The following is a 24,049-nucleotide window of genomic DNA, read 5'->3' as shown; positions in this document are numbered from 1 at the left end:
CTCAAATCCAATGCTCATCTCTTGAATCTCGATTTTAGGAGGAGACAGCCTATGGACATAAATAGAAAAGCTTGCTTTAATTAGTTGCTTGCTTTAGTTAATTTGGCCATGATGATTCGGGTCAGTAGTCTTTCTACTTGCATCTTTGGGATTAATGGTATTATACTGGAAAACCAAGACAAGCATAAGTGAAACTTTTAAATATGTTCAGGAATAAATTAACTTTTTTCTAAGTGTTATGGAAGGCTGTTATCTGGGCATGACATGATCACTGCCATGTAGAGATCAGAGCAGGCTTGACTACTAAAAGTACAGTTAATTCCTTGGTTTCCTGCCCAAGCCCCTGCAGTGCTGGGATTAAAGAACCCAAGACTTTACATGTGTTAGTCCTTATTGAAGACGACAGTGTATACATATGCACATGTCAGGATAGCACTTCAAACCTTCCCATAAGTGTTCAACAGTCTCCCACACTTTTATAATTGCTTTATTACAGAGGAACATCAGAGTGAAATTTTGAAATAAATAAATTTTGCTATGGTTAAATAGAGAAAATATATTCAGAGAATATAATATACATTAATTTGTGGTACTTTTCCAAATATCACTGACATACAAATTATTTTGTAAAGTTGTTTCTCACATAAAGGATTTAAAATGCAAAAAATATGGAAGTCTATATTGGAAATTAATAGTAGCAACATGGCTCCAAACACTGAAAATGTAAGACATGTTTCTTAGGTATTCCAGGCATAAATATTAGCTGTAAGGGCTGACAGTGTGTTTCAGTAATGTGATCCAACAAAGAAAATCTGTAAACATATCTCCTATGACAATCATATGCAAACCTTTTAATCACAAATCTACCAAAACCCTCTGAAATGTAAACCTCAAACACATTTTAAAAGAAATTCTAAGTTATAACAACTACAAAAGCAATAATTGTCAACAAACTTATTTGGTTTTTAAAATGTAGAGTAGCATAATGTAAAAGTCACATACCTCACCTCAAAGCTGTTTTTATGAAATCTTTTTCGTGTGTGTGTGTGTGTGTGTGTGTGTGTGTGTGTGTGTGTGTGTGTGTATCGGGTCTCTATGTTTCCAGGCTGGTGTCAAGTACCTGCCTTGGCTTCCTGAGTGCTGGGAACACAGGCATGTGCGTGTGCTACATGTCTGGCTTGAAGGTATAGCTTTGAACATGAAGTTTTTGCATACATTTGTGTGTGTGTGTGTGTGTGTATGCCCACACACGCTATAGTACAAGGTGGAAGTCAGAGACAGTTTGCAGGAGTCAGTTCTCTTCTCCCTTTCAGTGGTTTCAGGAACTGAGCTCAGATTGCCCAGCCCGCACTCAGGTTGCCAGGTTTGGGTGGTGAGTGGATTTCCTCACCAAGCCATCTCATTAGCTAGTACTTCTTCATATAATGTACTAAGTGTTTAATTCTTTTTTTAAAAAGACTTTGTATATAATTAGGATATTGAACTAGAGCTCTAAAAAGAAAAAAAATGCAGATGAAAATAGCTATATAGAAATAATGGTATAAATATGAATTTATACAAAATGTACTATACTTCAAATATGTAAGGCTTAATATGAATATTTGTGGATTCTGAGTGTTCCACATCATAATTTTTAGAGTAGTCTCAAATCATTCAAAATCTAGTACTTCTAAATTGATTTCACTTTTTTAAAAAAAGCATTTATTTATTTATTTATTTATTTATTTATTTATTTATTTATTTATTTATTTTTAGACAGGGTCTCATGTAGCCCAGTCCATGCTGGTTTTGACCCTCCTACCTCATCTCCCAAGTGCTGGGATTACAGACATGTGCCACCAACACCTGGCTTTGTTTTCATTTTTTTAAGCAAACATTTATATCATTTCATGTCAACTGGCCTATGCTGTTGTATTAAAAAAAACAATGACATGCTCTTTGAGTTATCTTTTAAACAGTTATGGAATCTCTATGTAAATTTTATCTTTTGAGATTTGAGAATACTGTAATTTGAACTAGTACCTACCAAGAATTGGCCCAAGCTTAAACAAAAGTCACAAGAAAGACACAGAGAGTTTAAGTTTGGCCTATGCAATTCCATATAGTCACAGTTACTTTTTATGTGGAAAGTGCTTTAGAGTAAAACATGTTTTTGTAAAGGACATTATTGATAATATTTAATATCTAAGGAGAATTTTTGTATTGGTTCCATTTTGCCGACTTCCTTTGGGAAGTAGCCCCTTGCTGCAGCGTGAACAAAACACAGCCTACCCGTGACACTGCAGACACAGTGGTCTGTGGATAAGCCCTTACATTGAGATCAAATATTTAGTCGTCACAGTTAGGGCAATTTGATTCCTTCCACATGCCCAAAGTGACTAACACCAGTTCACATTTCTATAAGCCTTGCAGAATTTTAACCACAACCAGGTCTAATAACTTAGCAGAGCCCTGGAGCTCTCCCAGACGTTGCTGTTCACCAACTGTTTTTAGGATGATAATTCCGAGATCTGGCATGTGACCGGAAATGAGAATGCTTTGCTGTCTGTGTCTTAGTTCCGGAGCTGCTGTAAGCTCTGGGGGACTTGCATGGCGATCTCGCTAGGGAGTCACAGTGTCGTCCGTGTGATCTTGATTTTGCCCCTGAGCCAGTCTGCTTTTGAGGTGAGCGTGACTGAGATTTTTCCATTGACCTTTTTGGTAAGGACTTGGATCTTGACCTTCCTCTAGATCCAGAATTCCTTCTTGGTGTTCTTGACTGCCTTGATGAGGTAGACTGCCTTGGTAGTGATTTGGAGCGAGATTTAGACTGACTGTAAGAAGACCGCCTGTGTCGAGACCTGAAAGCATGTGTGACATTAGAGCATGTACTTTATACAAGACAACAGGTTAAGAGACAGTATTTCCAGGCATGCTTTATATTGCACTGAATATGTGCAATGGTTTGAATATGAAATATACCCCCACAGGTGCTGTCAAGATGGCTCAGTGGTTAAAAGTACTTGCTGCTCTTCCAGAGGATCTGGGTTCAATTCCTAGCAACCCCATGCTCAGGCACGCACAACTGTTTGTAACTGCAATACCAGAGGATCTGGAACCTTCTGTCCTCTGAAAGTATTGCATACATGGGAGGCACAGACATACATGCAAATAAAAGACCCATACTGGTAAAATGAAAACGAAAAGGAAAAGAAAATATCCTCCCCAGACTCAAGCATTAGGGGCCTGGTTGCCAGCCAGTGGATTCCGAGGGCTCTGACCTTATCAGTGGGTTAGTCCCATGATGGACTCATAGTGTATGGCATCATCAGGAGGAGGTGTAAGGTAGAAGGTGAGGCCTTCTTGGAAGTAGTGGATCACTGGGGGTGCTTTTAAAGCGCTCGTGTGTTCGCTCTCTCTCTCTCTCTCTCTCTCTCTCTCTCTCTCTCTCTCTCTCTCTCTCTCTCTCTTCTCGGTCTTTTGAACCAGGGTTTCTCTGTGTAGCCCTGCTGTCCTGGAACTCACTTTGTAGACCAGACTGGATCAGGGATCCACCTGCCTCTGCCTTCCAAGTACTGGGATTAAAAGCATGTGCCGCCACTGCCTGGCAACAGCTGTTTCTTATCACCTGTTCTTTCCTCCAGGCTTACTGTTTGCCATGAATTGAGCAGTTTGCACCATAAGGTCCCTGGGCACAATAGTCTGCCTCACCTCAGGCTCACAGCAATGGACCTAGCCTCCCATGGGCTGGATCCTCTGAAACTCTGAGCAAGATAAATCTTTCCTCCCTAAGTTCTTCTTGGAGATGTTTGTTATAATGATTGGAAATCTGATTAACACATTATATTTTAATAAATTAGTGACAAGACACTCTTTTTCTTGGCAGCACTGGGGCTAGAACCCGGGGCTGTTGTGGAATATTGATTTAAGATGTGTTACATTTGTTTCTGCTGTGGTACATTTGTTTAATGATGCAAAGATGTGTTACATTCTTTTATGTTGCATTTGTTTAACTCTGTAAAGCTGTGTTACTTTGCCTGTCTAAAACACCTGATTGGTCTAAGAAAGAGCTGAATGGCCAATAGCTAGGCAGGAGAGAGAAAGAGGTGGGGCTGGCAGGCAGAGAGAATAAATGGGAGGAGAAATCTAGGGAAGGGAGTGAGCAGCAAGAAAAGGAGAGGCAGACGCCAGCGGCTAGCCACTCAGCCACACAGCTGGCCACGGAGTAAGAAGGAAAGAAAGACATATAGAATAAAGAAAGGTGAAAAGCCCAGAGGCAAACAGTAATTAAAGAGAAATGGGATAATTTAAGTTAGAAAAGCTGGCTAGAAACAAGCCAAGCTAAGGCTTGGCATTCGTAAGTAAGAATAAGTGTCTGTGTATTTATCTGGGAGCTGGGTGGTGTGCCCCTAAAGAGTAAAAAAAAAAAAAAAAAAAAAAAAACAAAACAAAAAAACTACACGGGGCCTCGTGTTTGCTAGGTGAATACACCAAACCACAGCTCCAGTCCTAAAAGAAATCCTTCTAATTTAATCACTCATGCTTTTGGCTCAAACATAAGTAACCAGTCTGCAATACTTGTTATACTAGAATATATGTCCAAAACATTTTTACTGTGTGACCCTGTGTCATAGGCCATAGTTCTGCAAAAAGTCCCATAAATTTAGATTGGGTTAAGCATTCTCTCTGTCTCTCTCTCTCTCTCTGTCTCTCTGTGTGTCTGTCTCTGTCTGTCTATCTGTCTCTCTCTGAGACAGGGTCTTGCTGCGCAATCCAGCCAATCCCAATTTTGTGATTATCCCGTCCAACCTCACAAGTGCTGGAATTAAAGACATGCACCCAGCACCCAGCTGGGTTAAACAACTGTTAACAGGCATAAAAATCAGAAGAAAAAAAACTTACAAATAGGGAAAGAAAGAAAACAATTAAAGTTCATAAACAATGCTTATAAAAGCAAAACCTGCTATATGAGCTAGTGTGATGGTAAATGCCTATTGTCCCAGCTTTCCAAGAGGCTGAGGCAGGAGGATCTCAAGTTCCAGGCCAGCCTTGGCTACACAGCAATACTCTCTATCAAAAGAAAAGCAAAACCCTCCTCACAACACTTATAATCTGAAAGCATTAGAGAATAATCAAAATAAACAAAACTTGAGTTACAAGCCTCAAGAGATCAAAGCTATCAAAATGACTGGGACTTAAGAGACAAAATTCCCAGAGATGAGGGCATTGCAGACCCAAAACTCCTAAAATCTGCCCCAAATTCTGTGGAAGTAAAAGGCTGTCTTTATTTTTAATTGTGTAGTGGTGGTGGGGTATGTGCATGTGTTGGGATCGGGGTGGGGGAGTGGTGGCACCCATGTGTGAGCATGCAGAGACTGAAGGAGAACATCTGTTACTCTGTGGTAATTTGCCTTCTTTAAATTCTTTAATTTATATATATATATATATATATATATATATAAATAAATTAAATTATATATATATAAATATATATATTGAGACAGTATAGCTTTGGAGCCTGTCCTGGAACACACTCTGTAGACCAGGCTGGGCTCAAACTCACAGAGATCCACCTGCCTCTGCCTCTGGAGTGCTGGGATCAAAGGCGTGCGCCACCACACCTAGCTTGACACTGGGTGTCTTACTCTATGGCTTTCCACTTTATTTTTGAGACAGGGTCTCTCGCTGAATCCAGCTCTCACTAATTGTCTAAACTGGCTGGCCAGCTAGCTCCAGGGAAATGCCTGTCTCTGCTTCCTCTAGTGCTGGGGCTGCAGACACAGGGCAGGCACGGTGCAGCTCTGCCTTGGTGCTGGGGGGCCAAGCTCAGACTCTCAGGCTTGCACGGCGGGCGCTTCGCCAACTGAGCCTCTCCCTGACTCCACAGTGCAGGTGTACTGGTTTTCTTGTTCTCTTCTCTCTGTTTGCTTGCTTGCTTGTTTTTTCAGCCTGGCACACATGTGCCCTGTTTAGTCTGGTACTCTTTGTATAGCTGAGGGTGGCCTCAGATTCCAGAGCCTCCTCCTCCACCTTTCAGTTATCACCACATCCAGGTATCCGGATCATACTTTAAGATCAGAATTCACTTTAAAATTCCACAGTGAAAAAGTTAAAGCATTAAACCATAAATGTTCAAGGGAATTTGGGCTTGACAATCCAGTTTCAATGACTGTTTCAGTAGTATCAACATTTAATTTCCACCGTGGTTTACTATGTTCTAATAAAATAGATACAGATTCCTAAGTAGAAAAACAGGTAACTTGCAAATGTCTCTTCTTAACAAACTTACTATTTTCTTGTCTCCTTTCTATAATATGGGCATAGCTGGAATTGATTCTTAGTAATAATACATTATCAATTTATAAGAATAAATTGTGCTTGGGAGGCAGAGGCAGGCTGATCTCTGAGTTCAAGACCATCCTGGTCTACAGATGGAATTCCAGGACATCAGGGATATACAGAGAAACTCTGTTTTGAAAAGCAAAACAAACAAAAAAAAGAATAAATTGATTTTATTTCAGTCAACCTCCTTTCTTCAATAAACAACTGTAGTACAGTTTTTTAGTTTACTCCTTTTCAAAAGTCAAGATTCTGAATTACTGGGTTCATTTAGGAAAATTTTACTTATCTAAAATTCCTAACCTTGTTTGTTGAGTATATATTATTTTATGTATTTATTTTTGAGATAAGGTCTTAGTGTGTAGCCCCAGTTGGCCTTGATCCTGGGGCTTAATATCCTGCTTATTCCATTCTTGAGTACTGGGGGTACAAGGCACATGACACCCACAACATCCCGCCTCTGTTTCCCCACTTTGGGGGGTATATATTATCTTTCTTTTGTGGGGAGGGGAGTCTGAGACAGATCTAGACATGCCTGAGTTAGCCTGACTGAATTCTAGATCTTCCTGCTTCTGCCTTCCAAATGCTGGGATTCTAGGTATGTGCCACTACGGCCAGTTTCATAGAATCTATTTAAAAAGTTCAAACTAAGTCAAGTCCCCTGACACTTCAAACGGTTACTGAAGAGCACTGGAATATATCCAGTGAATCCAAGCTGACAACCATATATGAGCTAGGTGTGGTGATGTATGCCTGCAATCCCAGTACTTGGGAAGACGAGGCAGGAGGATCATCTCAAATTTGAGCCCAGCCTGGGCTAAACAGTGTGTTCAAGGTGAGCTTGGATTATACAGCACCTTTAAAAGGTTAGGAGGCAATGGTGCACATCTGTAAACCCAGCAATGGGATGTGGTGGAGTGGAGAGAGTGGATTCCAGGTCCCTGGCCAGTCAGTCTGGCCTAAAGGTTGAGCTCCAGGTGAAGTGAAAGACCCATTACCAAAACCCAAGGTAGAGAGTGATCAAGAAAGACATAAACCTCTAACCACACACATGCATGCACACCCACACGCATACATGTGCACACACATACATAAGCATGTACTTATAACGCACACAACCAAAATAACAAGAGCCTGTCTAAAGATAAAAAGTTTAAAAAGGAGAGGGTGCTGGGAATATAGCCCCCATGCCTGTGGAGGTGTAGTAGAGTTCCTACGAGCATGTGCCAGGTCCTGAGTTCAACCCCACTGTCCAGGAAAACAAGCAGAACCAATGCATGATAGAGAAGAGCATATCTTTCTACAAAAGTTTGTTTGTGCACATTAAACAAAACCATCATCTAAGCAGCCCGACCCCAGTATTCTTTCAAATGTTTTCCAGAAAACGTAGACAATGAAGCCGTGCACAGCTGCTCTCAGAACTCACTCCTTCAGGCTGTCCGACCGCCTCCGGTCTCTTCCCCAGGATGAACTTCGACTCCGAGATCTCCTCTGGCTGGGGCTCCTGGATCGCCTGTGGTTACTTGGAGAGCACAGGTGGCGTTCTTTGGACTTCATTTGGCCTGGTGCTGGAATACGAAGAACAAGGCTTCTAATGGTTCCCTACCTGAAAACCACAGTTGCTGCCACTCAGTCGATATCACTTTCTGAAGAACTTTAAGTAAAACGCTACTGTTGCTGAGGCCCATTCTTTTAAGTAATCGAGAGCTAATGGTCATTTACACTTACTTTTGCGATCACCTTGTGCAAACTGTATTTCAATTTGCCGGCCACATACCCACTTCCTATTGAGGTTATAAAGGGCATCTTCAGCATCTCGAACATCTTCAAACATGATCAGCTGTTAAGGACACTTTGGACATCAGATGGTAAGTAAAAATATTTCTAGGGTATTATTTACATGTGAAATTAAGTTACAGGAAAACCAAGTTCTGGCTCCAATATCAATAACCAGAAAAGCTTTTGTATTTTATTATGAAAACAAATCCCCTCTTGTGATTTAGAAACATGAATTAAAAAAAGGAACAGTAGATACAATTAGCAGCATAATTTGAAATGTGAGAAAAAATTAATCTCAAATTAGTTGGCATTTTACAATAAACTGTTTAGAGCTTATACCCAACCCCCTTTTCAGAGAAAGGATCCATCAGGGTTTTCACTGAAAATATCAGTGTGCAGAAGCTTTTATTCTGTAAATAAAAGTACTCTATCACTAAAAGTCTAGTTATGAAATTTAGGAGAAATGACTCATCATAAACAAAACTGCTACAATAAAAGTAAGCTAACCCAAAGGACTACTTTGGTCCTTTGATGATGGTGCCCACCTTTGAACCTACTACTTTGAACAGTCCCTTAGGTGTTACTACTGGGATGTAAGTATGAAATAACAGAAAAACAGTTAGGTCTCAAAGAAACCTGGGAAATGGTTGAGGTGCCTATTAACATATCAAAGTGGATGCTGGTCACCGTCTTTCAGCTTTGCAAGTACCTGTTACGTGTCATCCTGGCTGGCATACCCTACCCCCTACCCTAACCAGTCTGTCCCCTTCCTTCATCTCCCCTCCCCTCTCCTCCCCTCCCCTCCCTTCTCCTCCCCTTCCTCAGCTTTTCTTCCCTCTACAAGACAACTAACTATTTTGGATATATGCTCTCTTGGCCTCTTGGGTCCTAGTTCCTCTCTTGCCCCTCCCCCCATAATCCAGTTCAGCCTGGGCCCTTCCAGATGCCCCTGGCTGTTTTCTCACTCATGTCTACAATGAGGAAAAGTCCTCAACTATATATAGGAGCAGTAGTGTCCTCGTTTTTCATTCAAAAACAATCTGTGACCATCTGGAATCACATATCCTGATTTGAAATGCTCCACTAAATTCCCTCCTCTAAAGCAGATCCCAAGCCGTACTATAATGGACAATAGCTATGTAAAATGGAAGTAGCTGTATTTCAGAAGGTTGTTTACGAGCTTGTTCTTCTCATTTTGTAGCTCTGCCTGACCTGAAGCTCTGTATATAGATCAGGCTGTCCTTGAACCAACAGCAATCCCTCTGCTTCCCAAGCTCTAGGATTAAAGGTATGAGCCACCATGCTGGGCCTTGTTACTAGTTTCTTAAACTAACAAACACAAATGCTCAAAAAATGCACACAAAAGGAGACTGGCAATGACCTCAGGGACACTGGGTCTTGAACATTTAACTCTTTAGGACTTGCAAAATGGACTTTTCAGAGATGTAGAACCAATAAAATCAGATTTGGCTTTGACTCCAGAACTCTGAATAAATGTAGGAAAGCCGGAAGTCTCAAAGACTATCTGTCTTTTGCTTGATAGAGGCCTCGTTCTTCCAGGCTTTACACCCGTGTCCACCCTCCCTCTTTACTCTGCTCCAGCTTAGGTGCCTTTTGTCATGCTAGGCTTATGGTTGGAGTCTAGTTAACAAGCTGGCCCAAACTGGGGGTATGGGAGCACTTGCCAGCTACTGTGGACTGTTTTAGATTTTCTGAGATAAACACATTTAATTAGACAATGTCGATCTCATAACATACACCCCTAAATACATATAAGCCCATGTATATTTGCATGCACATGTAAAATAAAGGATATTGAACATAAGCGAATCCTCGGGGGCGGCGAGTGTAGAAGTCAAGTGGGATGTAAACATCTACTATGGGGCCATATCGACCAAATTCTCGGCGTAAGTCTTCAGGCCTGGAGTGGTATAGAAATAAGGCAAAGAAATATAAATAGCTGGAATAAACACTTTGCCTACAGAAATCCAATTGAAACTTTCAAAATAAAATGTATTGTTGGGCCAATGAGAGGGCTCAGCTCAATGGGTATGTAGCTAAGCCTAAAGACCTAAGTTCAAAACCTTACACCCCCACATGGTGGAAAGAGAGAACAATCTCCTCTAGCTGAAAGTTGTCTTGTGTCCCACCTGGCTGGCAGTCAGGACAAGTCTCTCTCACCTGCCGGTCCAGCAGCTGCTCAGATCCAAATACACACACACAGGCTAATATTATTTTTAAACTATGGCCATGGCAGGCTTCTTGCTATCTAGCTCTTATATCTTAAATTAACCCATTTCTATTAATCTATAAGTTGCCACGTGGCTGTGGCTTACCAGTCTGCTGGCATGTTGTTCCTTCAGTGGTGGCTGGCATCTGCTTTTTCCTCTCCTTTCTCTTCCTGTCTATCTGTTTGGATTTTCCACCTACCTCTAAGCTGCCTTGCCGTAGGCCAAATGGCTTTAATTTTTAACCAATCAGAGCAACATATTTTCACAGCATACAGAAAGACATTGCCCCATCAATCTCCTGCAAGTTGTCTTGTAATCTTCAAGCATGGAGAGAGAGGCCCCCACACAAATAAAAGTTAAAAAAAAAAAATTAAGTGTATTGTCTAAACTTCTGTATCTAAAACTGTCTCTTGTAACAGTAGGGGATGTAGAGGGGCCCCAAAAGAGCTTGACCACACAGCTGCCATGACAGGCTTAAAGGCCCAGACACAGCTTCTGTGACAGGCTTCCTGGCAGGCAACACCCAGACCCAGGGAAAGCCATAAGCTGACCCCACCCAGGGGAAAGTACCTGACATCCCAAGCATTCCAACCATTAGACAAGGTGGCCAGATGTCCCAGAGTCTAGCACACACCTATTTTTTGTTTTACAGATACCCCTAGACGATTGTCAGCCAATCAGGGTCCTGAACCCTGGAAGTCCCCTCACCCCAACCTCTGCTCTGATAAAAACCCCACCCTGCCTGGGCTCTGGGCTCTCTGCTCTCACCCCTGGAGCCTGAATATAACAAAGGCTCTTTGCTTTTACATATGGGATTCAGGCCCGAGACAGTCTTTTGGGGACCCCCGAGATTTGGGCACAACAGGAGAGCCGAGTCTTGCTGTGTAGCCCAGGCTGGCCTTGAACTCCCAGTCCTTCTGCCTCGGCCTCCCAGGGGCTGGGACTGCAGGCTGCACCATCATGCCTAGTTTCACCCAAGGTTTTAAAAGGGAAACCAAACCAAACCACTCTCAACCTTTCTCTCTTGGAGACCCTAGTTCAGGGAGTCTGGATTTTTACCAACATTACAGGTGGTTGTTAAACTCAGCACATCCACCTTTGAAAGTTACTTCCATCACAAGACTCAATGGTTTCATTTAAGAATATATTCACTTGTCTCACTATAACTTCATGTTTATTGGAATTTTGTATGTAGAAAGCAAGAATTAGAATGGAAAGCAGTCTCAGAATTATTTCTTGAACTTTAACCAAAAAAATGTGTATTTTCCCATATAACCCAAAACAAAATAACTACTTTATTCTTATAGTTGATGGTGTTTTGAGCCTCCTGTATGCTTTCTACCATTATAGGCACAGGGCTAACTTAAAAAAGATAGCAGAGAGAGAGAGAGAGAGAGAGAGAGAGAGAGAGAGAGAGAGAGAGAGAGAGAGAGAGAGAAACAGCCAGGACATCTGGAAGAGTCCAGAACAGAGAGAGAAAGAAGTAGACTGGCCCTGGCCAGGGCTGTCTGTGAGGGCGAGGGATGCACAGAAGGGGACAGGAATAGAGAAAATAGTGAGAGAAGCAGGAGCAGACTACAGAGAGAACATAGCGAGAACAGCAGTATTATAAGGAGAATGAGTAGCTTTGGGGGAGGGAGTCTGTGAGCCGGAGGGAATTTGCAATCCTCCTGTAGTCCAGGCTGAGCTCATTTCTGGATATTTGGAATGCTTTCTGGAGTCTGGAGAACTGGAGTTTCCTTGGGACCTGACAGTGGCGTCATGTCTTTGTGGAGCTACAATTTGACCGGAGGCACAACTTGTCCAGCAGTGCGAGCTGACAGTTACATACACAAGCTGCTCATCTGAAGGTCATTTAATTCTCACAGCTCTATGGTGGTTCACAGACAGGTTAGCCTGTCTGTAACATCACTGAGCTAGCAAATGATGGAGACGGAATCACACACTAGTCTGTTATTAATCACATGGCCTCGGGGAGCTCACAGGGACTCGGCCTCACGCTTCTAGTTCACAGCTCGGCTCTGCAGAAAGAAGAATGCTTCAGAAGCAATGCAGAGCGGGGAGACTCCAAGGTGACTGCACAGCTCCTGGCTGCAGCGAATGGAAGAAGTTGTTGTTAGGACGAAAGTTAGTAAAGAGCTTGATGAAAGAAAGGGGAGACAGGGAGCTTCCTGGTGCAGAGCTGCAGAAGGAGACGTGATGTGTTCACAAAGCCTGTGGGCATGCAAGTGAGATTAACTAACTCTTCTCCAGACTAGATAATAACATCTGATTTTTAATTACATTTGAAAATTTTAGTTTCATATTAACATCTGTTTGTGTGTATGATGTGAGTCTGTGAGTCTGGGTAGGCACGTGCCATGCATGCCAGGGTCAGAGACAACTTTTAAAAGTTAAATCTTTTTCATGGTAGGATCTGGGGTTGTCAGGATTGTACATGGAGTGCCTTTTCCTGATAAACCATCTTGATGGCCCAATATATCAGTAACTAAGGCTAGGGGTGAGGATCTAGAAACTATTACATAAAGATTCATTTAACATTGACTAGGTATCCACTATATGCCCAGGCAGTGTCTAGTTTATGATATACTTTATTTAATGTTGCTTGGCTGCCTTTTCAAATAGTCTTTTAGTTGGCAATGTTTTTTTTTTCTTCTTTCACCTCTTCATTCAATAAATCAGAAGGAATGGGTCTCCTGAAAAAACTGGCTTTGGTCCATTTGAATGTCAGTCATCCTACCCACAGCACTGACTAGGAACCATGGGGATCCCCACCATGAAACCCAGAATGGCCTCAAGACTGAAAACCAAGCATCATTTAACTGGTCCTCAACAAGAGTGAGACCAGAAATCCACACCAAGAAACACCACAAACAATCTTAATTTTGATGCCTCCATCCCATTGCAAAAACACAAACACCATGGACAACCATGACAGCAAGTCTCCTTCAGAAACCAGCGCCCCACTGTAATATTCCCTGAGACAAGCAACTTAGGTGATGCACAAGATTGAGACTTCAAAACAGCAATTATAAATATGTTCAAGGAACTCAAAGGATATGTATAAATCCCTGAAGTTGAATGAAAAGATGAGCACAGTTTAAAATATGAAAATAGAAGTTAAAAAAGAGAGAGGATCTTTGAAGAAAAGCCAAAGGGAAATAATTTTTAAAAATATTCAGGAATCCAAACAAAGATCTCAGAGGAAAATATCCCCAAGAGATTGGATCAGAAGAGAGAACATCAAACCTTGAAGACAAGGTAAAAGAAATGGATCACACAATCAAGAAAATGTCAAATCTAAAACAAAACAACTAAGAGCAAACCCTGTCTTGAAAAACCAAAAAACCAAACCAAAACAAAACAAAACAACTAAGAACAGAGCATCCAGGAAATCTGGGACACTATGAAAAGATCAAACCTACAAATCATAGGTATAGAAGATGGAGGGAAAAAAACAGGTCAAAGGCACAGAAAATATTTTCAATGAAATCATAGATGAAACTCTCCACAATCTAAAGAAGAAGTTGCCTATCAAGGTATAAGAAGTATATATAACACCAAATAGACAAGAAACTCCCCACAACATATGATAACCAAAACACTAAATGTACAGGACTTAAACAAACAAACAAGAGTATTAAAAGCTGCAAGAGAGAAAGATCAAATCACACATAAAGACATCAGAATTACAGTAATTTTTTAAGATTTACTTTTATTTTCTGTGTAGAAGTGTTTTACATGTATGTGGGTGTATTGCTTGTGTGACTGGTGCTCAGTGAAACCAGGAAAGGATATCAGATCCCTGGAAACTGGAGTTACAGATGGTTGTGAGCCATCACATGGTGCTGGGGATATCAAACTCAGGTCACCTGGAACAGTAGCCAGTGTTCTTAACTGCTGAGGCATCTCTCTAGCCACCAACACACTGACTAGTCAATGGAGACCACCAAACCAAGAAAGCCCTGAACTGATGTTCTACAAATTCTAAAAGACCAGAGATGCCAACCCAGCCTGCTATACTCAGCAAAACTATGAGTTGTAATTAAAGGAGAAATAAAATATTTCATGATAAAAGTAGATTTAAAGTATTTAATTTACATCCACTAAACCAGCTCTGCAGAGGATAATAGAGGGAGTACCTTGGTCTGAAAGGAAGACTAAACACACCCAAGAAGGCACAAGGTCTCAGAAGTCTCAGAAAACAACACCATGGTAACAAAACAAGAACTAATAAACACTTGTAAGCAGAGTTTTTGTTGGGACCGCCAGCTCCAAAATGAATGCACAGAGACTTATTATTAATTATAAATGCTCGGCCAATAGCTCAGGCTTGTTACTAGCTAACTCTTACCACTTAAATTAACCCATTTATATTAATCTACATTCTGCCACATGGCATTATCTCTCTTTCATCTTGCACCTCCTGTTTCCTCCTGTGTCTGGCTGGCAACTCCTCTGACTATGCCTTTCTTCTTCCCAGTGTCCTTAGTCTGGTTCTCCCACCTAACTATATCCTGTCCATCTATTGGCCAGTCACTTCTTTATTAAACCAATCACAGTGACATATATTTCCACAGTGTAAAGGAATAGTCCACAAACACTGTTCAACAACTATCAGTATTAATGGTCTCAATTTCCCATATGATCCATCTTTGTGCTGCCTCCAAGAAACACACCATCTAGGGGAGATACCATCTTGGTGTAAAAGGACAGAAAACAGAATTCCCAAGCAAATGGAACCAAGAAGCAAGTGTATATATTCTAATATCTGACAAAATAGACTTCAAACCAAAACTCATCAGAAGAAGTAAGGAGGGGTACTCCATACTCAAAGAAAAATCCACCAACAGGATATTCCAATCTGAAACATGTATGTATCTAACACAGGGCAACTAGTTTCATAAATTAGCTCTAAAATTACATATTGACCCTCATACAGTGATAGTGGGTGACTTCAATACCCAACTGTCATCAATAGACCACCCAGACAAAAACTAAATGGAGACACTGGAGTTAATGATAACATAAAGCAGGTAGACCTCACCTATCTACAGTACGTTCACCCAAACACTAAAGAACAGCAGCTCATTGAACTTTCTCCAAAACTGACCACGTATTAAGATACAAAGTCAGTCTCACCAGATATAGGGAAACTGAAATAACATCCTGCAGCCTATATGACCACAAAAGAATGTATGTTGATATGTATATTAACAGCAATAGAAAAGGCAGAAAGTACACAAACTCGTGGACACTAAACAGCACACTAATGAAAATTGGGCCAAGGAAATCATGGAAACTGAAAACTTCCTAGAATTAAGTGAAAACGAAGACAGAACATCTATGGAACACAAAGAAGGCAGTCCTAAGAGGAAAAGTTTAAGTGTCTTTGTCAAAAAGCTTGAGCACTCTCATAGTAACAACTTAATGGTAACTTGGAAGCTTAAAAAGAACAAAAACAAACGACACTCAAAGTCAAAGCATTTCCACTAAAATCAGGACCAAGATAAGCATGTCTGCTCTCTCCATTCCTGTTCCAAACAGTACTCGGAGCCTTAACCAAAGCAATCAGACAGGCAAAGCTAAAGGGGCACAAGTAGGAAAGGAAGAAGTCAAAATAGCCTTATTTGAGATAATATGACTTTATACATAAATGACTGAATAACCCACAGGAAGCTTCCTGACAAACGCATCTAATGAATTTTTTCATATTACACCAGTCAGAATGGCCAAAGAAAAATGTCAGTAGATGCTGAGATGCTGGTGAAGATTCAAAGAAAGGGGAGCTTTTAGTCATGGCTGATTGGAATGCAAACTGGTGTAGCCACTAGAGATCAGCGTGTGATTCCTCTGGAAGCCGAGAATTGATCTATCTCAAGATCTAGCTATACCACTCTGGGGCATACACCCAAAGGACTCTACATCTTCTTATGGAGATACTTGTGTATCCATGTTCAATGCTGCTCTATTCACAACAGCCAGGAAATGCAACCAGCCTAGATATCCATCAACTGATGAATGGATAATCAATATTAATTAGCTGTTAAAAAAACTAAATCAGAAGCTTACACACACACACACACACACACACACACACACACACACACACACACACGAAGGAGATCTAAATAAAATTGCCAAATAATGGGGGAAGCTTTTAGTACCAAGAATGAGTTACATCTAAGTGAGTTGTTAGTCAAAGGGATCTCAAGGGAATCTCCAAACATTCCTGGAATCCTGGCACTTGCCAAGACTCCAGGTTGCTCTCCACAAACTGACAGCAAAGCCCCATTGCTGAAGACAATACTTACACAACTCAGTGAACATGGAGAAGCTGAGCTGGTGCCTACCTACACAGAGCCTGTGTGCTAGTGTCCTTGGTACAGGATGGTACTCTGCACACTACCAAAAAAGAAACGTAAACACCAAGTCAGCCAAAAGCTGTCTAATCTACAATGGTGTCCTGCCTGCAAGAGATGCTAGTGCAGTGGTGATACAAAGCTTGTGGGAGTCACCAACCAATACCTGATTTAACTCAAGGCCCACGCTACAAGATGGAACCCATACCTGACACTACCTGGGTGACCCAGAACCTGAGACTAGATAGCCTAGGGACCTAGAGTAAAATCAAATACCACTCTTCTAAAAACAAACAAAAAAGTAGCAATAAAATGACTCCTAATGACATTTTGCTATACTCATAGACCCATGCCTTGCTCAGCCATCATCATTGAAGCTTCCTCTTGCAGCAGAAGGGAACAAATACAGAGACCCACCGCCAGACATAATGCAGAAAGTGAGAGATCTTAGAACACTCAGCCCTAAACCAGATCTCTCCATCAAATCCCTCCCCTCAGGACTCACAGGACCCATTGGAGGAGGAAGTGTAAAGAGTGAGCCAGAGGGGGATAGAGACCACCGAGAAAACAAGTCCTTCTAAATCAACACGATCCATGCACACAAGGATTCAGAGAATGAAGAGGCAGCATGCACAGGGCCTGCACTGGTCTGCATCAGTTAGGTCGTAGGGCTGAAAGGAGAAGGGACACAGTCCCCACCCCTAACCCAGAAGTGGTCTACAATTGATAGCCACTTGCAAATGAAAATTCAGTTTCCTCCAAAGGAGTCTCACTGGGGAAACAAACTACTCTCATTGGTAGGCTGCTTGCCCAGCAGTAGATGCCAACAGAAAAGGAACTCACCAGCATCTCTGGAGGCTCCTTGTCTCATAATGGCATGTCACAGCTCTTCATTTACAAAATGGTTATTATTTTTATTTTAGTTGTATACTTTTCCTCTCTTTTACCCTACAGGTCATATATATATAATAGCTTCCAGTTTAGTGTTTTTATGGGATTCCTGAGTGTGAGGAAGAGGGTCTCTGTTTCTTTTGTCTTCTCTTGGGCTCTTTTTCTTCTGTTTGTTTTGTCCAATTCCAATGTATTAGTTTTCGTTTTATTTTACATTTTTATTATAATCCCATAGAAGCCTATTTGTTTTCTAATTAGAGACAGAAAGGGGATCTGGATGGGAGGAGAGGTAGGGAAGAATAAAGAGAGGGGAAAACATAATCAGGATATATTGTGAGAAAAAAATCTATTTTCAATAAGAGGGGGAAAAGGAAAAAAATGAAATAATGAAATCTGCCCATAAACAAATGGAATTGGAAACAATCATTCTGAGGGAGGTAACCCAGACCCAGAAAGCAAACATCAGATATTTTCTCTCATATATAGATATTAGCTTTGAATCTTTAGATATGTGTGTTTCATTTGGAATTCCCACAGTTTATGTAATCAGTAAGGGGCTATGGGGGAGGAGGGGAATTTTAAGGGAGGGGAAATAGAATGCCATTTTATAAAGGGATAAAAGGGAAAAACAGGACAGGAAGGACTGAATGGGGCAGGAAGAGGGGCAGGGCGCTGGAGGGAATACAGGAAGGGATAATTAACTCTAAAGGCCTTCTGAAAAAGTCATATGGAAACCTACTACAGTAGAAGTTGCCTAAAATATATACACATATAAAAGGCATTTAAATGGATTTACTCTATAATAGGGGAGGGAGATATGCCAACTAGATACCATATACTACCAAATAAAACTGTCAGTACCAAGAGTAGGTTACCTCTTTTTTAGTTACTGGCCAATGGAATCTCAACCCACCCACCCACCCCACACACACATAAAGCATTATAGACCACTGCCAATTCTATTAGTTACCCTCCAGAACCAACCAGCAGGCAAGGTACGCCCATAGGTACAAAATGTTATGGGTGTAACCAACTATGTTTTTATAAGTTGGATATAAGGTCTTATGGTAGTTTAATAAGAATAGCCCCTACAGGCTTGTATATTTGAACATTTAGTTTCCAGTTGGTTGACTGTTTAGCAAGGACTAGGAGGTGTGGCCTTGTTGGAGGAGGTGTGTCACTGGGCGTAGGTTTTGAAGTTTCCAAAGCCCACACTAGGCCCAGTCTCTCGCTCTCTCGGCCTGCTGCTTGAGGATCAGGATGTAAGCCCTCAGCTACTCTCCAGCATCTGCCTGCCTGCCTGCTGCCACATCCCCCACCATGATGATTATGGACTAAACCTCTGAAACTGTAAGCAAGCTCCCACTGAAATGCTTTCTTTTATGAGATGTGTTGGTCATGGTCTCTCTTCATAGTAACAGGACAGTACCCGAGATAGGCCTGCCCCATGAGATGGAAGCCTGGCCTTGCTGATCAGACAGTCTAGCTGGAATAGTGAGCTCTGGGTTCAGTGAGAGACCCTGTCGCAGAAAAAAAAGGTAGAGGGAGGTAGAGGAAAATAAGGTAGAGGGAGGTAGAGGATGACCCCTGACCCCCAACCCCACATATACACACACTTTGAAAACACATGAAAAAAGAAAAGAAAATCAGCCAAATAAATTTCTTTATAATCTCATTTTATTTTTTCTTCTCTTCCTCCTTTTTTTGTTTCATTTTTGTTTTTTGTTTTTTTGAGACAAGATCTTTAAAGGTGTGGTATCATGTGCCTGTAAGAACAATATATAAGACCCTGCCTTCCTCTCTCAACTCCCCAACACCAAAAAAAAAAACAAAAAACAAAAACAAGACAAGGCCTCATTTGAAATAAAAGTTAGGCATACATACAGTGTACTGGCTTGTTTTATGTCAACTTGACACAAGACAGAGTCTTAAGAGAGGAGGGAGCCTCAATTTAGAAAATGCCTCCATAAGATGGGGCTGTGCGAAGGCTGTAAGGCATTTTCTTAATTAGTGACTGATGTGGGAAAGGCCCACTCCATTGTGGGTGGTGCCATCCCTGGGCTGGTGGTCCTGGGTTCCATAAGAAAGAAGGCTAAGGGAACCCTGTGGAGCGAGCCAGTAAGCGACAATCCCCCAGGGCCTCTGCATCAGCTCCAGCCTCCAGGTTCCTGCCCTGCTTGAGTTCCTGCCCTGACTTCATTGGATGATGAACAGTGATGTGGAAACATAAACCGAATAAACCCTTTCCTCCCCAAGTTGCTTGGGTCATGGTGTTTCATCACAGCAATGGTAATCCTAATTAAGACATGCAGGATGGTGAAAACTAAAGATAATATATGTGAAGTTTTTAAAAATTACATGTTGCGCGCGCGCGCGCGCGCGCGCGCGTGTGTGTGTGTGTGTGTGTGTGTGTGTGTGTGTGTGTGTGTCGGGCACACATGTCACCATGTTCATGTGGAGGTGAGGACAGCATGAAGGAGTCAGCTCTCCGCTTGCCTTCTTTGCCCTGGGGACTGAACTCAGGTTGTCAGGCTTGGCCACGAGTGTTTTAACCTACTGAGTCATCCCTCTGGCTTATTCAGAGTTTTTCACATAGCACCTGTCACATAGTGAATATTTAACAATACTAGAAACTACTATTCTCTTGATACAAAATAATCTCAGTTTTGATTACCTCCCCGGGGCAGGCTAAAAAGTGATGAAAGAACAGAAAATAGAATTAGTAACTCTCAACTGTCAGCCTCAGCACAGGGTGGAGGGCTCGCTGGATCCAAGGTTAGTAGTTACATGAAGACATGTTTTTATTTGTTTGTTTTACTTTATAGTGCTGGGGACAGAACCCAAGACCTCACGAATATAAGACAAGCAATTATTGCTAAGCTACACCCCAGCCCAGATGTGTTTTATTTATTATGCATAATGTTTGAACATTATAGAAATCTAAAATAGCCAGTATTTTATAGCTTCTAAATCTACAAAAATGAGAATTCACATTATTCAACTGAATACATCTTTATTTAGTTATCGTGTGTGTGGATGTGGCTTATGTGAGGTCGGAGGTCATGAGGAAGTTATTCTCTTCTTCCGCCATGTTGGTCCCAGGGATAGAACTCAGATGCTCAGGCTTGGAGGCAGGCAACTACTCACAGAGCCATGTTGCTGACTCCTTATACGACTTAATAATGCTAACGTTTTAAAACTGTTTTTTTTTTTCAGAGCTCAGGACCAAGCCCAGGGCATTGTGCTTGCTAGGCAAGCACTCTACCACTGAGCTAAATCCCCAACCCCACGTTTTAAAACTTACAAATATATACACTATATATTGTATATTTAAGTATATACAAATAGACACAAAAATCCAGGTTTCTGACTTCTCTTGAAAGTAAGATGAGGCCAATTGGGGGTAGTGGTGGCACATGCCTGTAAGCACAGCTCTGGGAGAGGTCGGAGCAGAAAGAGGGAAAGCCAAGTCCTGATTGGGATACAAAATGAGCTGAACTGATTGATGTCCCTGTAACTATAGCTCAGTAGGAGAGCCCATCGTGCATAAAGCCCTGGGTTTGCTTCTCTAGAACTGAAAAGAAAAAGTGGCATCATGGCTTCCCTATTAGATGGTGCGTGCCCATTTGCCGCAGCCCACGCCCTTCTGCATGCTTTTAAGCTGACCGCTTCACCCACCTGTATTACACTGCCTAGCTTTGTGGCCATTAGAATTGGAAAGCCCTGGGGTTTCTTTTGTAAACATGCCATGAAGACCTGGTGCTTATTGTTCAAGTTGTCTAAGTGTGAAGTTTTTTTTAAGCCTACCCACATATTAAGTTTTCTTTATGTAATAATGTATTGATAAACAGGTTAAGAGAAGAACTATAAAACACAGGCATCTTAAAATTCTATTAATTCACAGTCTACAGTTGTAGCATATATATATTTATAGTGATCAAATGTGAAGTGCTTAATATCCCTAAAAGTAAATTATCAGTGTAGTGGTGGCATATACCTGTGATCCTAGTACTTGAGAGGGAGGTGTAGGAAATAGGGGTCAGAAGTTCAAGGTCATCTTAGCCTATGTACGGAATTTGAGGCCAGCCTGGACTAGGTACAGACCTTCTCTCAACAAAACAAAACTTAAATCATGATTGCTCCAGATAACTAACAAGTGAAGAGCTGTATAGATTTGTGCCTATTTGGGTCCAGGCAACTCCTTGAACTTGAACTTTTCCTTAAGTGGACAAGACTGCAGAACTAGAAAGAGGGTTAAATAATTCCAGTGAAATTCAGGTGTCTATTAATGTCACCCCTCCCATTCCCTCTGGCTCCTATCGAAGGAAAAAGTGCTATATGAAAGGGGCATTTCTTAAGGTCTATGCTTGGCATCATCTAGACAGAATTTTCAAAGAGGGCTGGGGGGATAAAGACTCCCAGCCCTGAAACTGACTACTTAACCACGATGAAGGCTAAGACTGTTCCCAGCACTCAAAAACATACACATCGAATTGACCAGTCGTTTGTGTATGTATACATTTATTGGTTTTTTTGTTTGTTTTTGTTTTCATGTTTGTTTGTTTTTGAGACAGGGTTTCTCTGTGTAACAGCTTTAGCTGTCCTGGAACTCGCTTTATAGACCAGGCCGGCCTCGTACATTAAATTTGGGCCGTAAGCACTGTCTGAACAGCACAGAGGAAATTGCAAGGCCTAAGGTGCGCATCCTGAGATGAGACAGCCCCAGTTCCTCCGGAAGGTTAGTGGGCGGCGTCTGCAGGACGCAGTGACAACAAGGCCGGGACCATCACTGCCACCACAGCCAGCACCTCGACACCCGGCCAGCATCCTGACATCACGACAGCACCTAGTCAGCACCCCAACACCCCGACAGCCCGTAGTCCGGTGTCCCGACACCGGTCCAGCACCCCAACCCCCGACTGGTACCCGGACACCCGGCTGGCACTCTGACAGCCTGCAACTCAGCACCGGGGTACCGGGCCAGCATCCGACAGCCAGACAGCCCACTGCCCAGCCCGCACCCAGACACCCCGCCGCCCCGGCCCGTACTCGCGCGGGGTCCCGTCTTGGTTCACCTGGTGGCGTCGGCGACGTTCCTGACGAACAGGGAGGTGTTGGGGGGCCTGGTGTAGCGAGACATGCCGCTCGCGGCCCCGCTCCCAGCCGCCTGCCGCGCCCCCTCCCGGGCCGGCCGCGCAGCCGCAGACGCGGGCGGGGGGCGCGGGGCCTGAGCGACCGCGCGATCACCGACCTGACCACTGCCTCGGCTGCTGGGGAACAGACCCGATAGCCACCGATCCAGATACGCCTCACCCAAGCAGCCCCAGAAAAGATTCCCGGCAGGGCTTCGAAAGAGCCATGAGCAAGGGACAGGGCACCCTTTGCGGGCATGGAAGCATAGCCTCAGCTTTCCCCCGGAGAGATCAACTCCATCTTCAATGGAGAACAAATGTACACACACGAGTGGGGAGGAACCACTACAGCACAGTGACTCTGAGTATAAAGGCCGGCAGCAGTAAACTGGAAGAGCATCAAAGAAACCCAGACAAGAGGCCTTTTGTTTGCTTGTTTGCATTTTTGTAACAAGGTTTCAGGCCTAGAAACCCTTAGGTATTGTGGCTCCACTCTTGAAGCTCCAGCTGGACTTAATAATAGGAAAGTTGAGAGTACTTTGTATCGGCTAGCGGGCTGCTGCAACAAATGTAATACATTTGGTAGCTTAATGAAATTTATCCTCTAAGGATGTGGGGGGAGGAGGACTCATTTGGTGGAGGGTTTGCCTAGCATGCAGGAGGCACACTGTTCCAGTATCTCATGAAACAGGAATGAATGGTGGTGGCCCCTGTAATCCCAGCGCTGGGGAGGTGATGGCAGAAGGATCAGAGGTCATCCTCTACTACAGAAGGAGTTTGAGGCCAGCCTGGGCTAAGTGAGCCCTGTCCTCACTGATAATTGCATAGATCTGCTCTTGCAATTTCCAGACATGTTTTGAAGCAACTAAGTACCTCTTTCAAAACAACAGCATTCTGTTTGCGGGCCTGAGGCAGGAACGTTTCCAAGTGTAGACAACTAAGTAATATTACACCGGGGTGGGGGAGGGGTGGGGTTGGGGAGAAGGCTCAGCAGCTAAAGAGGGCTGGCTGCTTTTGCAGTGGACCTGGCTCGATCCCGAGTGTCCACATGGTAGCTTACAGACCCCTTAACTCCAGTTCCAGGGTACCCAACATCCTCTTCTGGCCTCTGTGGGGCACAAAGCACACATGGAATGTACATACATACATACATACATACATACATACATACTTATATACATGTAGGCAAAATGCTTATACACATAAAATAAAAATAATAATTTAAAAACAGGAATACTGTACTAAAGCTTGGCCAGTGTCTTAACCGCTGTGTTGAGTAAGCAATGAAGCTGTGCTTTATCATCCTTTTGATGTTTCATGGTACTCCTAAGGGTCT

At 42.5% G+C, this 24,049-nt stretch overlaps 1 protein-coding gene across 1 annotated transcript; it reads right to left on the bottom strand.

Moving 5' to 3' along the window:
- Window positions 1-1,036: 1,036 nt before the first annotated feature.
- Srsf12 (serine and arginine rich splicing factor 12) lies at window positions 1,037-23,234 on the bottom strand. The gene is made up of 5 exons (XM_028872761.2): window positions 22,657-23,234; window positions 9,914-10,018; window positions 8,047-8,150; window positions 7,745-7,886; window positions 1,037-2,840 (listed from the first exon to the last, which is right to left on the bottom strand). The coding sequence occupies exons 1-5, from the start codon at window positions 23,154-23,156 to the stop codon at window positions 2,477-2,479; spliced, it is 1,215 nt and encodes a 404-aa protein (XP_028728594.1). The 5' UTR covers window positions 23,157-23,234; the 3' UTR covers window positions 1,037-2,476.
- Window positions 23,235-24,049: the final 815 nt, after the last annotated feature.

This window comes from Peromyscus leucopus, chromosome 2, assembly GCF_004664715.2.
Source record: "Peromyscus leucopus breed LL Stock chromosome 2, UCI_PerLeu_2.1, whole genome shotgun sequence".
Taxonomy (NCBI): Eukaryota; Metazoa; Chordata; class Mammalia; order Rodentia; family Cricetidae; genus Peromyscus; species Peromyscus leucopus.
This window is presented reverse-complemented; position numbering and strand designations above follow the sequence as displayed.

Bases quoted from the DNA above. Each gene is read 5' to 3' on its own strand.
- Srsf12 (XM_028872761.2), bottom strand. From the start codon at position 23,156: ATGCAAACAAGCAAACAAAAGGCCTCTTGTCTGGGTTTCTTTGATGCT. The intron at 10,019-22,656 runs GTGAACCAAGAC...ATACCACTCCAG, and splicing joins AACGTCGCCGACGCCACCAG to GCCTGAAGACTTACGCCGAG. The intron at 2,841-7,744 runs GTGAGTTCTGAG...ACATGCTTTCAG, and splicing joins CGGTCGGACAGCCTGAAGGA to GTCTCGACACAGGCGGTCTT.